The following is a 14,952-nucleotide window of genomic DNA, read 5'->3' on the forward strand; positions in this document are numbered from 1 at the left end:
GTGGGACAATTATATATATATATATATATGACCCGATATAATTCTGATCGTGCCATTTTCTGCTTTCTAATAATAATAATAATAATAATAACGCTCCGGCCGTCTTAACCAGCAACACACACAGTGGGTAAATGTTCCAGCCAGCTTCCGGTGTAGTGATGAAGCGTCGCTCCCTACTCCCTACACAGTCTGAAGTTCACTTCATTTCAACATTCTCGTTACCTTTGGATCAGAATCTCACTTAAAATGGTGGAGTACCCTACGTAGTGCACTTCACAGGAACAACCGGGGTGAATGGAACGCTCCTACAGAATCGGTGCTGATGGTTGAAAGACGCTTTCTGAACCAATCAGAGCTTCTGATTGTAATTGTTAGTAAGAAATGCTGTTATTTGCATTTATTCAGTTTGCGTCACACAGATGACGCGGTAATGAAACGCTCGATCGGCTTTCTAACCACTTCCTGTTTTACTTCACCACCGGGAAAAGTTTGGAGGTTTTTAATTATAAGCACATTTACAAAATAACGGATTCTGTTCCTAATGGGACGCACGCTTATAAATGTAATAGTATCTGGAAGAACAGAAGCTAAGGTAAGCAGCGGTTATGATGGTTTTTGCTGTGTTTGGGATTTTGGCCGCTGTGCCGTGATTTATCGAGCGCTTTTGTTCTGTAATGAAAACAAAACGTATCAGTTGAAGCTTTTAACTGGAACCTTCTTGTTACAGAAATTACATTCATTTACACAATGAGGAGGAAAGTAAAGACACGAAGTAAAACGGCTAAATACACTCGCTAATCTGTTGTTGTTTTTATCTGAACTTACAGATTATTTCTTTATTTCTACGCTTCATTTACAATATATGTTTTGTGTAGATTATATTGACTCGTGACTTGACTCGGACTCTAGTCTAAAGACTCGTGACTTGACTCTGACTCATATTTTGTGACTTGTGAACATCTCTGGTACACCCCCTTCTGGTTAACATACCTCACACTCCGTAGCGGTATATAGATGCTGGCACCTTATTTACGTTTTCCAGTAGGTTTTTAATACATTCGGATATGTCTAAAAATACCTTGCAGTGATGGAAAGTACCTTGCTTGCTAACAAACCCAAAAAATCCTTTATTTTGCTGATTCAAACTACTTATAGGGCGTCACGGTGGTGCAGTAGGTTGCGCTGTCACCTCACAGCAAGAAGGGCCTGGTGTCGAAGTGTGTGAAGTTTGCATGTTCTCCCTGTGTATGTGTGGGTGTCCTTCAGGTGCTCCGGTTTCCTCCCACAGTCTGAAGATGTGCAACAAACCGGAGTTACTTGAAATTGCCCTAAGTGTGTTTGACCTGTGCTGGACTGGCAACCTGGCAAACCCAGGGTGTTTCCTGCCTTTCACCCAGCCATGCAGACCCACCACAACCCTGAATATACAAGAAACACATGATTAAATGAATGAAACTGTTATAGAATTATAAATATTATAAATCAGGACAGTTAAGAATTTAAACCTAACACGTTTGACGGTCTAAATCACGTGTCAAACTCAAGGCGAGAGCTTTAAAAACGTACGATTGTGTTCAAATACTCTGTAAAATCCTACATAAACTGCATCTCCCACAATGCATGCCGATTTTGGGACTCACAAAGTGACTGCGACTCTCATCCCACCACTAGATGGCAGTATTTCCACATCAGCTTTTAACTGAGGAGGTTTTCCAACAAGTGATGCTGAGAAATATTTACAAATTCCCAAATTGTACAAGAAGAGAAAGCGGTGCGTCTCTTGTGTTATGAGGCCGTGTCTGTGGTAAAGGAGGACAATATAAATGTAGATATACGTTATAAATATACAGAATAAATTTGGCATTTAACCTCCAAGAAAAACACCAAATTGTCCAAGATTTAAAAGGCGACTGCAATCACAGCAGGATACGTTACAATCGGCCCTTTGAAGGCAGGTGTGGCCCTCTGTGAAAATAAGTTTGACTGCTGTAAATAAAAGTGCTTCTGTAAATCTGAAGGTGGTTTAAATAAGTAAAAATATAAGTAAAAAGTATTTTATGTTAATATTTAATGCTGCTGTTTTATTTGGTATTTTCTGTGTTGCAGTACCTGCAGAGCTTCCTCCGTCTCGGCCCCGTCGGGTACGCGCCCTACTGCGCCGAGCGTCTGAGGCGCACAGTCGCCAACGGGGTGCGTGGAGAACCGCCCAGCTGGCTGGAGCTAGAGGTGAATAGATGCTCAAAAGATCTCAATCTTATGGATTTATTTAAGGTTTCTACCAGTGTTCTGCACAACATACCCACTAGAGATCAGGACACCTGGTTCAGCACTTCACCTGCTGATCCTATTTATTTTTCAATGGGATTAAGGTCCACTGATTTCAATATTCAGTCTCAATGGGATTAGTTTCCACTAATTTTGATATCTGTTCTCAATAAGTTTAAGGTCTACTGATTTTAATATCTAGTCTATGTGAGATTAATATCTAGTCTATGTGAGATTAATATCTAGTCTATGTGGGATTTTAGTATCTAGTCTATGTGGAATTAATATCTAGTCGATATGGGATTAATATTTAGTAGATGTGGAATTAAGGTTTAGGAATTTAAATATCTAGTTTATTTGTCTACCTTGTGGAACCAGTTACACTTTACCTGTGGGTCAGACATAAATTTGGTCATTTTATCATAACGTATGTATGAAATGCTTCATGGGGCTATTGGTGGACCCATTGCTTTTCATTATAAGGGTGATCAAACCACAGTTTCCAGTCAAATACACTCCAATGCTATCAAGGTTAAGCAAACATATTTCCTTAAATGCTTGTAAATGTGAAATCATCATGGTTTAGATATTTAAAAAATTAAAATATAAGTTAAAATATAGCTAATAAGATGATGGTGATGATACAGAAATGATAATAATTCCTTTATCTGTGTGTCTGTGGTTTATTCCAGGCCACCAAGAGTAAGAAACCCATGGTGATCTCGGTGACCCTGATGGACGGTCGGACCCTCAGCGTGCCGGTGGATTCTGCATCGACGTCCAAAGAAGTTTGTCAGTTCCTTTCACAGAAAGTGAAGCTGAACGACACCTTCGGGTTTTCTCTCTATATGGCGCTTTATGACAAGGTACAGCTAGTGTTAGGGTTTTGATTCGGTCCTATATCCGAGCATGTGACCTGCACTGAGAGCACTGACAAGTGCACCTACCTTACCAATAACTCGGCTTTTTCATCCATTTATTCCCTCATTCATTCATTCATTCATTCATTAATCCATTAATTTATTCATTTTTTTATTCATCCATTCATTTATTCATTCATTTATTCATTCATTCATTAGTTCACTCATTCATCCATTCATGTATTCATTTATTTGTTCATCCATTCATTTATCCATTCATTTATTCCATAATTTATCCATCCATTCATCTATTCCTTCATTTGTTCACTCATTCATCCATTTATTCATTCATTCATCCATTAATTTTTTTATTCATCCATCCATCCATTCTTTCATCCATTCATTCATTTATTGTCTGGTTTACCACCGCCTTATACTGGTCAGGGTCACGGTGGGTCTGATTCACTGGGCAAAAGGTAGAAAACACCCTGGACAGGTCACCAGTCCATCACAGGGCACACACACACACATACTTTTTTATTAGCTCCAGTTCCTGACTGCATGTCTTTGGACTGTGGGAGAAAACCAGAGCACCCGGAGGAAACCCACACAGACACAGGGAGAATATGCAAACTACACACAGAAAGGGAATCGAACCCAGGACCTTCTTGCTGTGAGGCGACAGCGGCACCCAGTTCTACTAAGCCGTAGTGCTGCCCACGAAACGCCCTGCATTTATTCATTATACACTGTAAATGTAATAGATGTAATAGATGTGATCCTCATGTTTACAGACCGGTATATAACCGCCGATATCTCCTCAGGTTTGGTCTCTGGGCAGCCGGCGGGAGCACGTGATGGACGCCGTCTCCCAGTGCGAGCAGGAGGTGAAGAGGAAGGGCGGGCAGGAGCAGCACGCCCCCTGGCGCCTCTACTTCCGCAAAGAGATCTTCACCCCCTGGCACGACTGCAGCCAGGACAGCGTGAGCACCGACCTCATTTACAGGCAGGTCATCAGGGGCCTGAAGTACGGGGAGTACCAGTGTGAGAAGGTGAGCTGGCGCGCCCTAGTGCTGCTATTATTTGAAGTGTATCTATCTATTATCTATTATTTGCCAGTGGTGGCTCAGCAGCATGAATTTAGGGATACTAAATGAAAGGTTGAGGGTTCAAATCCCACCTTTGATAAGCGTCAACATTAACTTCTGTCATTTTTGTTGTTTATTTTAAGTAATTCCTGACCAAACTAAACCATCACAGTACCATAAATTCTCCCAGTTTACTCTCCCACTTATTTACTACTACGATCATAGAGTAGCCAATCCACCTACTGCATATTTTCAAAAGTGACCCACATTTTGTCCATGATTTTTACTGCGATCCAGGCAACACAGAGAATGAATCAAAACGAAACACAAAACAAAACACAGAGGAACCTCGATTTAACGGACAAAATCTGGAAAACCGAACGTTCTCGTGAGAAGCGTCCCAAGACCTGTAGTTTAGTAATCGTCCTCTAGACAGCGCACGTCTCTCCGTTGAGAGACTAAGTGAGAGGCTTTATTTTGTCGTGATACTCGCTCTGTTCTCGCCTTTATCTCTGTGTTTTATGCCTCATTTTACAGACCAGTGCTCCCCCTTTTAGTCCGTTAAATCGAGGTTCCTCTGTATAGATAATTAATACAAATAGTGGCAATCTGGTTCCACTGTGGTTTACACGACATAACACAAAGCCTCCACAATATTATTTTAGCTTTATAATTGATTAACACAGAGTTAATTTATTGGTAGATTATATAATCAATGTTTCCTTTTACCATGTTATATACCTCATTACCACTTTTAGACCTTCGTACTTTACTGTGGGTTTGGTGTTCTTGATACTCTACTTGCTGCTATAACAGATCTGACTCGCCAGAACGTGGCTTACACAAGACATCTGAAGGTCAACAGACAGTCAACAATAATTGGCTGGTCTGAGGGAGGGAGGGAGGGAGGGGTGTAAGCGTTCCTCATAACTGCTGCAGTTACGACCTCTGCTGGCTGATCGATTGCGCTGCACAGTGAGACGGGGGATAATAGAGATCGGCGCGTGACTCTCCGTGTGTGATACGGATCTCCGTATGAACCTGCACGGTGCAGGTGAAAAGAAGCGGTCGGTACTGCACACATGTCGGAGGGGGCGTGTGTTAGTCATGACCCTCTTCAGTCAGGAGTGGAGGTGAAATGTGATTGGGTAATTGGATATGATTAGTTCGGGCAGAAAATGGAGGCACCATTGCAGAAGTGGGGCTTAAACTGGCAACCTTCTGATGACTCAAAAGTGGATTAGAGTAGATATGTTAATAGATATTAAGCCAAAGTGGCTGAATAATTGTGGTTTAATTCTGTGAAAAGTAAAATGATTCAATATCTTCTCCATGTTGCCATGTGAAGAATTAAGTTTTTTTTATGATCACTCAGGAGAACGAGGTCGTGCAGTTAGCGGCGAAGCATTTCTTTGTGCAGTTCGGCCGGGACGACAGTACAGAGAGCGCCAGGAGAGTAGTTAAGGACTGCATCAACTCCAAACTACTGGAAGACAAGTCCGAACCCGAATGGATCGAGATGGTCCGCACCGCACACGTCGAGGTAGGACGTCCTTGATCATCACCTAGACCTAAGAGGGCCGTTCCACCGAACGGGTGTCATTTGTGTGTAGTAACTTTATGAAATAAAACTTCATTTTTTATCTTTGTTTGACACTGAATCTAGTAACACACACACTTACCTATTCAGAATGTGTTTGGGTCGAATCTCGGGCACCTTTGTTTCATTTTTACGAGGTTTCTAAATGGAAGATGAGTCGTATATGAGTAACAGGACTGACAGTAACAGCACTGAGAGTTCTAACTTTAACCTAGAATTAGTAAATACGTGAAATAGAGCAGCGTGGAGAACATGCTAAAGCACCAGAACACTGGACACAGTCTAGTGATTTATCACAAAATGTATAAGAACTAAGAAACGATGTGGGTAACAGGACTGAACGTGGAGACGAATCTTCTCAGTCAGAGTTACAATATTATCAAACATACAGTGAAAAAAGGGAGAACCTACTAATGCTCTTCCTGTGATCTTCAGTAGGTACAGATAATAAACATTTCTGTTCATAATGTGACTCGATTGATGAGAATATTTGCACATGTTTATTATCAGAAGGATGAACAGGGCAGTCGTAGCTAGTGGTTAAGGTAGTGGACTAGTAATCCAAAGGTCGCTGGGTCAAACCCCACCACTGCCAGGTTGCCACTGTTGGGCCCTTGAGCAAGGCCCTTAAACCTCAATTGCTTACTGTCACAGTACTGTATGTCGCTTTGGATAAAAGCGTCTGCCAAATGCTGAAAATGTAAATGAGGGTAAGTGAGGGTAACAGGACTGAGTGAACGTGAGTAAAACATGGATTTTAACCTCATTATTCTACATTTGTGATGGTAAATAAAGATTAAAAACACAGACGGGATCTGGAGTCTCCGAACGCTGCAGGAAAAAAGGATTTCTGACAGATTTTACTCTGATATTTTATTATAAAGTGTCGTGTTAGAGAGCGGGAACGTGAACAAATACTATTTTCCTCATATTTAGTGTTATAGGGAGTTTTTATGAACGTTTTAAATTAAATATATTAAATGTACAATTAGATCATTGAGCAGGACACTTTGCTCAATAAAAAAATGCATTTTAAAGTTAATTTTAATAATCTACAATTATACATGTAATGTCCCGAGGACAGAAATAGCACCGATTCGGCTGAATGACCCAAAAACCTTTTAGTTTATAGTAACCCTGAGCTTTGATCTTCTCTGTTAGGGTGCGTATGTTAAATCGATGCCTGGAGATGATGCAGTGAAAGCAGAGGTGGTGGATTACGCCCGGCAGAAGTGGCCCATGTTGTTCTCCAGGTTCTTCGAGGTTGCCAGAATTTCAGGTATTCACCGTGGGTACCATCACTGGGTTTTTATACTTTTTGGTGGAACAAAGGGAACACTGGTTTGTCATGGAGTGTGCCGTACCTACACTATAAGGCCGAAAGTATGTGCACGCCCCTTCCAGTTGTTTCAGCAACACTTATTTAAAGGTGTATAGAATCAATTAAAATTAAAACGATGCTGCATGCTTGTAGTCTTGTGGCAACAGTATGGGGAAGTTCCTTACTTGTTTTCTGTTTGACAAATTTGGTGAAGCTTGCTAGCAGGGCCTCCAGGGGCCCACACAGATTTGGGGATCTAGTTTGTGAGGAAAGTTGGAGAAAAAATGCATGAAAAAGACGGTCCAATGGAGGCATCATGGCATCACCACAGAGCAGGTATTATTTAGGTGGTGGATCATTCTCAGCACTGCAGTGACACTGACATGGTGGTGGTGTGTTAGTGTGTGTTGTGCTGGTATGAGCGGATCAGACACAGCAGCGCTGCTGGAGTTTTTAAACACCGTGTCCACTCACTGTCCACTCTATTAGACACTCCTACCTAGTCGGTCCACCTTGTAGATGTAAAGTCAGAGACGATCGCTCATCTATCGCTGCTGTTTGAGTCGGTCATCTTCTAGACCTTCATCAGTGGTCACAGGACGCTGCCCACGGGGCGCTGTTGCCAGCAGTGACGGTGAGGTGTTTAAAAACTCCAGCAGCGCTGCTGTGTCTGATCCACTCATACCAGCACAACACACACTAACACACCACCACCATGTCAGTGTCACTGCAGTGCTGAGAATCATCCACCACCTAAATAATACCTGCTCTGTGGTGGTCCTGTGGGGGTCCTGACCATTGAAGAACAGCATGAAAGGGGGGTAACAAAGCATGTAGAGAAACAGATGGACTACAGTCAGTAATTGTAGAACTACAAAGTGCTTCTATATGGTAAGTGGAGCTGATAAAATGGACAGTGAGTGTAGAAACAAGGAGGTGGTTTTAATGTTATGGCTGATCGGTGTATTTATTATGTATTTATTCTTTACATTATTTTAATACGTTTAGGTCCTGCTCTACCCAAAAACAAATTCATCTTGGCCATCAACTGGACTGGAATAACGTTCCTGGATGAACGTGAGAGGAAATATCTGGAACTTTCTTACCCCATGGTGTCCAGAGTCACCACCACAAGGTGCACCAGCTACTTTAACTCTAATCTGAAGTAAATTCACTTCAGTTCTGTGAATCGAACCTAACACCTTCTGATTTTGGCCGTAGAGAAGGGAAGTCCGTCGGCCAGTCGGTGTGTTTGCAGACTCTGAGAGGAGACTTCACGCTGAACGCCGTACACGCCGGGGACGTCGTCGACCTGATCGCCATGTTCATCGCCGGGCTGACCGAGCGCTCTCAGTACGCTGTGGCTCTACAGGAGGTCAACAGGCAGGGTCAGTCACCCGCACCCTCCCAAAATCTCACCACAGAGTCTTTATTAGTCAGGCAGGGTCAGTCACCCGCACCCTCCCAAAATCTCACCCCTCATCATCAATAATGACAATAATAATAATAATAACAATAATAATAATAATAGTAATAATAATAATAATAATAATAATAATAACAATACTACTTATTATTATAATAATAACAACAACAATAATTATAATAAAAATAACAATAATAATATTTATTATAATATCAATAATAATAATAATAATAACAATAAAATAATAATAATAATAATAACAATAATAATAATAATAATAATAACAATAATAAAAATAATAATATTAATAACAGTAATAATAATAATAACAATAATAATTATTATTATAATAACAATAATAATAATAATAATAGTAATAAAAGCAATAATAATGATAATAATATTATAAATTTTTATTATGATAATTAATATTAATTATTATTATTATAAAAACAATTATATATAAATAATAATAATAAAAATATTAATTATAAAATTATTATTACTATTATAATTGAAAATTAATAATGATTATTATAATAAAAAATATTGATAAAAGCCAACAATATTAACAATAATAATAATAATAATTATTATTATTATTGCTATTATTATAAAAAGAATAATTATAATAATAAGTAATAATAATGAAAACAAAAACATAATAATATAATAAAAACTACAATGAAATAATACTAATAATAATAAAATCAATAATACTAATAATAATAATAATAAAATAAAAACAATAATACTAATAATAATAATATTAATATCGTTCCTATAGGCTGTTATGGATCCATATTCATTTTTCCTGGATGAGGCTAGTTTGTACGTTTCTGTGCTCACATGAATACAGCATTAGCAGCTAATTTGTTAGCCACATAGACTTGTGTAGAATCTGTAGAATCACAACAGCTGATTAGTAACTCAACAGAGATAAAAACACAGATATGAGTGTTAGTTAGCTACAACATGAGCAAATCATCTACATCTGTATTTACTATGCTATGCTAACATTTGGCAGCTGTTTGAAAACACTGTCTTATTAAGAAGCAAAGACTTAATTTAGCATAATGAAGAATTAGTGGTGACCGATTGTAAAGTCCATAAACGCTCCCTGTAGGCTTGTTTTTATAGTGTAAATGTGAAGGAAAAATTAGCAAATAATTATTCCTGTAATTTTATAGCAGTTTCTTTATGGAGTCTCTTCTGTTTCAGATGATCCGACGTTCCTTAGCTTTAAGAAGGGAGAACTTATCCTCCTGATTAAAGACGACGACTTCTCCTCTGGACACGGCTGGCTGAAGGGACAGAACGAACGCACGGGAAAGAAGGGCGCGGTGCCCACCGATGCTGTAGCCATTCTACCCACCCTCATCAAACCCACCAATGAGGTGTTGGTACGTATGTTTAGAATTACAGCACGTTATTCTGCTGGACTAAAGACATGTTTACATTTTACACTGTTTTTTCCTCTGTGATACCTGACGACCGTCCCTCTGTGATCGTGGTCGGTTTGTTTGTCCAGAGTTTGTTCAGTTTGAGTCCAGATCAGAGGAAGAACGTCATACACAGCACTATCAGAGGAACCGCAACCGAGAGAGTCGCTCCGTCCACCCTAAAGGAGTTCTCCCTCGAGTACTTCAGGTATCAACTCTGGATTTATTCAACACTTATAAACGTTTACAGATGTTTCCCTCTAGTTAAATTTTTCTATTATTTATATTTATTATTTTATTCTGTTTTTAAAGTGGGAAGAAGTAACAACTTCTGCAGTAAACCCAAATCCAGTTTGACCTGTTTTAAATAAAAAATGGTACAAATAGGACATATGTATTGTTTAATCAATCAACTTTATAGTTTTAATTAATCAACTTGAGTTTTTGATAGCTGCAACACATTCTAGAACAGTTGGGACTGGGGTAGCTTGGAAAAAAGCAGCTAAAAAAGCATAAATAAATAAATTAAAAAACTAAAATAAATAAATACATAGTTCTGCAATTAAATGGAAAAAGTATGGCTGGAAAAATCATAAGTAAATAATTAAGTTAATAAATAAATTAGTAGTTAAACAAACAAAGTAATTAATTAATAATAAACAAATTGTTAATTAAATGAATAAATAAATACAATAATTTTAAAAATAGTTTTGCAATTAAATGAAAAAATGGCTGGAAAAAGCATAAATACATAAATAAATACATAAATAAATTGGCAATTAAACAAACAAAAAATAAATAAAGAAATAAAGAAATAGTTCTGCAATTAAAGGAAAAAGTATGGCTGGAAAAAGCATAAATACATAATTAAATAAATAAATAAATACATTAATAAATTGGCAATTAAACAAATAAATAAATACATAAATAAATTGGCAATTAAACAAACAAACAAATAAATAAATAAATAGTTCTGCAAGAAACAATATGGCTGGATGGGACTACATTTACATTGGGAGAAAACTTGAAAAAGCTTAAATAAATAATTAAGTAAATACATTGTTAATTATTTAACTAACTAACTAAACAAACTAACTAACAAACATAAATAAATAAATATAAAATTTGTGTTCTTCAATTAAAGGGGGAAGATACAGGTGGACACGATTAGATTGGAAGAAAAATCATAAGGAAGGAAAAAGCATAAATAAATACATTAATTAAATTAAAAAAAGTTAATTGTTCTGCACTGAAAGGAGAAAAAATCCAAAACAAGCTAACGAAAAACTAAATTGATTTATTTAAAAAAATTTCTCAAGCTGTGACATTTGCAGTGAGGGGTGTTTATAGGAAAAGACTAACTGGAGTGTCCAAACAAATTATTTATTTATTCATTTAATTGGCTGCAGAAAACTAGAATAAAATATGTAAATAAATAAATAAATACATACAATTAAAAGGTAAAAACTAATTTGCGAGGAATTACGAGGAATATGGGGGAAAAGCATAAATAAATAAATAAATGTATTTTTCTTCAGTTAAAAGGGAATAATATGTGTGGATATGACTACATTGGGAGGAAAATGGGAAAAAGCATAAATAAATACATAAATAATTAAATTGGGAGAAAATTAATAAATAAGTAATAAATAATGATAATAATTATAATGTTGGTGCTGATAATAATAATATTAAAATAGTGACAATAATAATATTTTATATAAATTTTTTGGAGTTATTTGAGTGTCCAAACAGTTATTTATTTAATTGTATTTATTAATTAGCTGCAGAGGTTTTGTTTCCTTCGTTTCTCAATCATAACTCTGGTTCTCAGACCTCCCACGACAGACGTGAACAGGCAGGTGATTTCCAAAAACGCAGCTCCTGAAAGGCTGTGGCTGAACTCCAGAGAGCCGATCAGGCAGCCGCTGCTGAGGAGACTGCTGGGTAATCCTGAGCTCAGCCATCACGCCTGTCAGGCCTTCACTGATATCCTTTATCCATCAGAAACCTTTCGTTTAAATATTACGTGTATTTATGATATATTTACCGTCTGATGGACGTCCGGCGCTTATAAATTCCTTAACTGACCGGGTGTACCCATCCTGAAGTACATGGGCGACTACCCGACCCGACAGCTTCAGAGTCCGGTGGAGCTGACCGATCAGATCTTCGGTCCTGCCGCTCAGAACGAGGCGCTCAGGGATGAGATCTACTGCCAGGTCATGAGGCAGATGAGCAGTAATCCCAACCGGTAAGCAGGAGGCTAAAACCTTTTTTACTCTTTTATTTCTCAGTTGAGTCATAGCCAGTTCCTCTTCCTCTGCTGGAGACCCTATGGCATACGAGGAAGGGTATATTCTCCTGACATGTGGTCCACCAAACCCTTCTTATTCGCGCACTGATCTCTACGATCCTCCACTTCTGTACAGACGTCTAGTACGGGCTACTGACCAGGGTCCTTTCACAGTGGCAAAGACCCCGCCCACTTCTTATTTTTTAGTCCCGTCTTTTCCCACCCAGCAGACTAGCGGCTGTGTCTGCTGCACCGTCTGCACGGCCGATCGTGCCTGCTAGGGGGCGCCCACGGAGAGGCAGCAGAGCTTAGATTCTAATTCGACCCGGCACCTACGTGGACAATGATTGGCTCGCCCGAGGGAGGGAAGGCCGAAGCGGTTCCTCATAACCGTAGCCGCAGCCTAGTGGTTTAAGGTACTGGACTAGTAATCAGAAGATCGCTGGTTCAAGCCCCACCACTGCCAAGTCCAGGTCGCTGTTGTTGGGCCCTTGATCGAGGTCCTTAACCCTCAGTTGCTCAGACTGTACACTGTAACTGTAATGTAAGTTGCTCTGGATAAACTGGGGATCATGGAGATCGGTGCGTGACTCTCCGTGCGCGATACGGCTCCCCGTACGGAGAGGGGATGTGATAATCTAGAGGTCAGATACGATCGGGGAATTGGATGCATTTGGACACTTGACGTTTGGACACAGATACACAATAACTTCGCAACAGCCAGACCGGGTGACTCTGTATCGGACGTTCTGATTGGTGGAGAAATTCTTTACCCTTTAACCTGGTTCAAGTCGTGTCCAAACTCTATTGACACATTCCATTGTTTGCATTTTTGGTCTGTATCTCCAGATCGGAGGATCAGCGGGTAGTGTGGGTGCCGCACAACTCCAAGACCCTATTTTTTTACCGCGTCTTCATCCACTTTCCTGATCTATGGGAAAGATTCCCAGATGGAGCGTTCCGGGTCCTTTCTATGTGGTTTGCATGTTCTCCGTATGTCCGTGTGGGTTTCCTCTGGGTGCTCTGGTTTCCTCCTACAGTCTGAAAGAAATGCAGTCAGGACAATGGATGAATGAATGCTGCAGACGTGTGCAGTACCGTCCGCTTCTGCACTGGCCGGTTCATATGGAGATCCGTATCGTGCACGGAGAGTCACGGACCGACCTCCGTTATCCATCGATCAGCCAGCAGAGGTCGTAACCGCAGCAGTTATGTACACCCTGCAGATCAGATGAGCGGACCGTAGTCCGTGTAGCCGCCTGACTGTGTTTTATTTCCGTGCCAGGAGCAGCTTGTTTGTTTATATCACCGTTTTTGTATTAATTTGTGCTGTTTATTGTGTCCCCGTGTGTTACAGGTACAGTGTGGAACGAGGGTGGCAGCTGCTCTGGTTGTGCTGTGGTTTGTTTCCTCCCAGTAACTCGCTGCTCAAACACGCCCAGCGATTCCTGGACACTCGCAAACGAGAGCCGCTGGCGTCCGACTGCCAGAGACGCCTACAGGGGGCGCTAAGGTACCCGGTCATCACCTCATTCATTCATCACTCATTCATTCATTCATTCACTCATTCATTCAGACTGCCAGCAATGCCCACAGGGGGGCGCTGAGGTACACGGTCATCACCTCATTCATTCATCACCCCATTCATTCATTAATTCACTTATTCATTCAGACTGCCAGCAATGCTTACAGGGGGGCGCTGAGGTACTCGGTCATCACCTCATTCATTCATCAGCTAATTTATTCACACATTCACTCATTCATTCCAGTAAATGCCAGTGATGCCTACAGGGGGCGCTGAGGTGTTTTGTCATCATCTCATTCATTCATTACCCATTCACTCATTCATTCAGACTGCCAGCAATGCCCACAGGGGGCGCTGAGGTACCCGGTCATCACCTCATTAATTCATTCACTCATTCACTCATCCTTCATTTATTTATTCACTCATTCATTCAGACTTACAGCAATACCCACAGGGGGCGCTGAGGTACCGGTCATCACCTCATTCATTCTCTAATTCATTCATTTATTCACTCACATATTCATTCACTCATTCATTTTTTTAAATCATTCATTTATTCATTCATTCACTCATTCATTTTTTTATCATTCATTCACTCATTCATTTATTCACTGACTTATTCATTCATTTATTTATTCATTCCCTAATTCTTTAATTAATTCACTCATTCATTCAATCCTTTATTCACTGACGTATTCATTTATTTATTTACTTATTAATTTATTCATTCTTTTATGCCCTAATTTTTTAAATAATTTACTCACGTACTCATTCATTCATTTATTTACTCATTTATTTATTCATTCACTAGTTCATAAATTTTTTTATTCACTCACCAAACCCTTCATTTATTCATTTATTTATTGATTAATTCATTGATTTATTTACTCAATTATTTATTCATGTACTCATTAATACATGCTCATACATTACTTCATTCATCACAAGGCAAACACACACACACACTCAGGGCAATTTCTAGCAGCTCCGGTTAACCTGACTGTTTGTGCTGTGGGAGGAGAACATGTTAATCGACAGTGCTACCCACCAAGCCACCATTAATATACAGACCAGAAAGCTCAAAATCTGCTCCTGCATACAGGCTGTAGAACAGTTTGATTCTGCACAC

General features: G+C 39.4%; 1 protein-coding gene across 1 annotated transcript in view; it reads left to right on the forward strand.

The window, feature by feature from the left end:
* The window catches only part of LOC134316180 (unconventional myosin-VIIb), a 47,413-nt gene that overhangs the window by 23,030 nt on the left and 9,431 nt on the right, over positions 1–14,952 (forward strand). Inside the window, exons 27-38 of the mRNA XM_062996498.1 lie at positions 2,107–2,226; positions 2,958–3,131; positions 3,950–4,177; positions 5,589–5,756; positions 6,975–7,092; positions 8,143–8,269; positions 8,356–8,522; positions 9,782–9,963; positions 10,092–10,210; positions 11,837–11,991; positions 12,103–12,256; positions 13,656–13,811. Of these exons, the coding sequence (XP_062852568.1) occupies positions 2,107–2,226; positions 2,958–3,131; positions 3,950–4,177; positions 5,589–5,756; positions 6,975–7,092; positions 8,143–8,269; positions 8,356–8,522; positions 9,782–9,963; positions 10,092–10,210; positions 11,837–11,991; positions 12,103–12,256; positions 13,656–13,811 (1,868 nt within the window). The remainder of the gene's footprint in view (positions 1–2,106; positions 2,227–2,957; positions 3,132–3,949; positions 4,178–5,588; positions 5,757–6,974; positions 7,093–8,142; positions 8,270–8,355; positions 8,523–9,781; positions 9,964–10,091; positions 10,211–11,836; positions 11,992–12,102; positions 12,257–13,655; positions 13,812–14,952) is intronic.

This window comes from Trichomycterus rosablanca, chromosome 6 (assembly GCF_030014385.1).
Source record: "Trichomycterus rosablanca isolate fTriRos1 chromosome 6, fTriRos1.hap1, whole genome shotgun sequence".
NCBI lineage: Eukaryota > Metazoa > Chordata > Actinopteri > Siluriformes > Trichomycteridae > Trichomycterus > Trichomycterus rosablanca.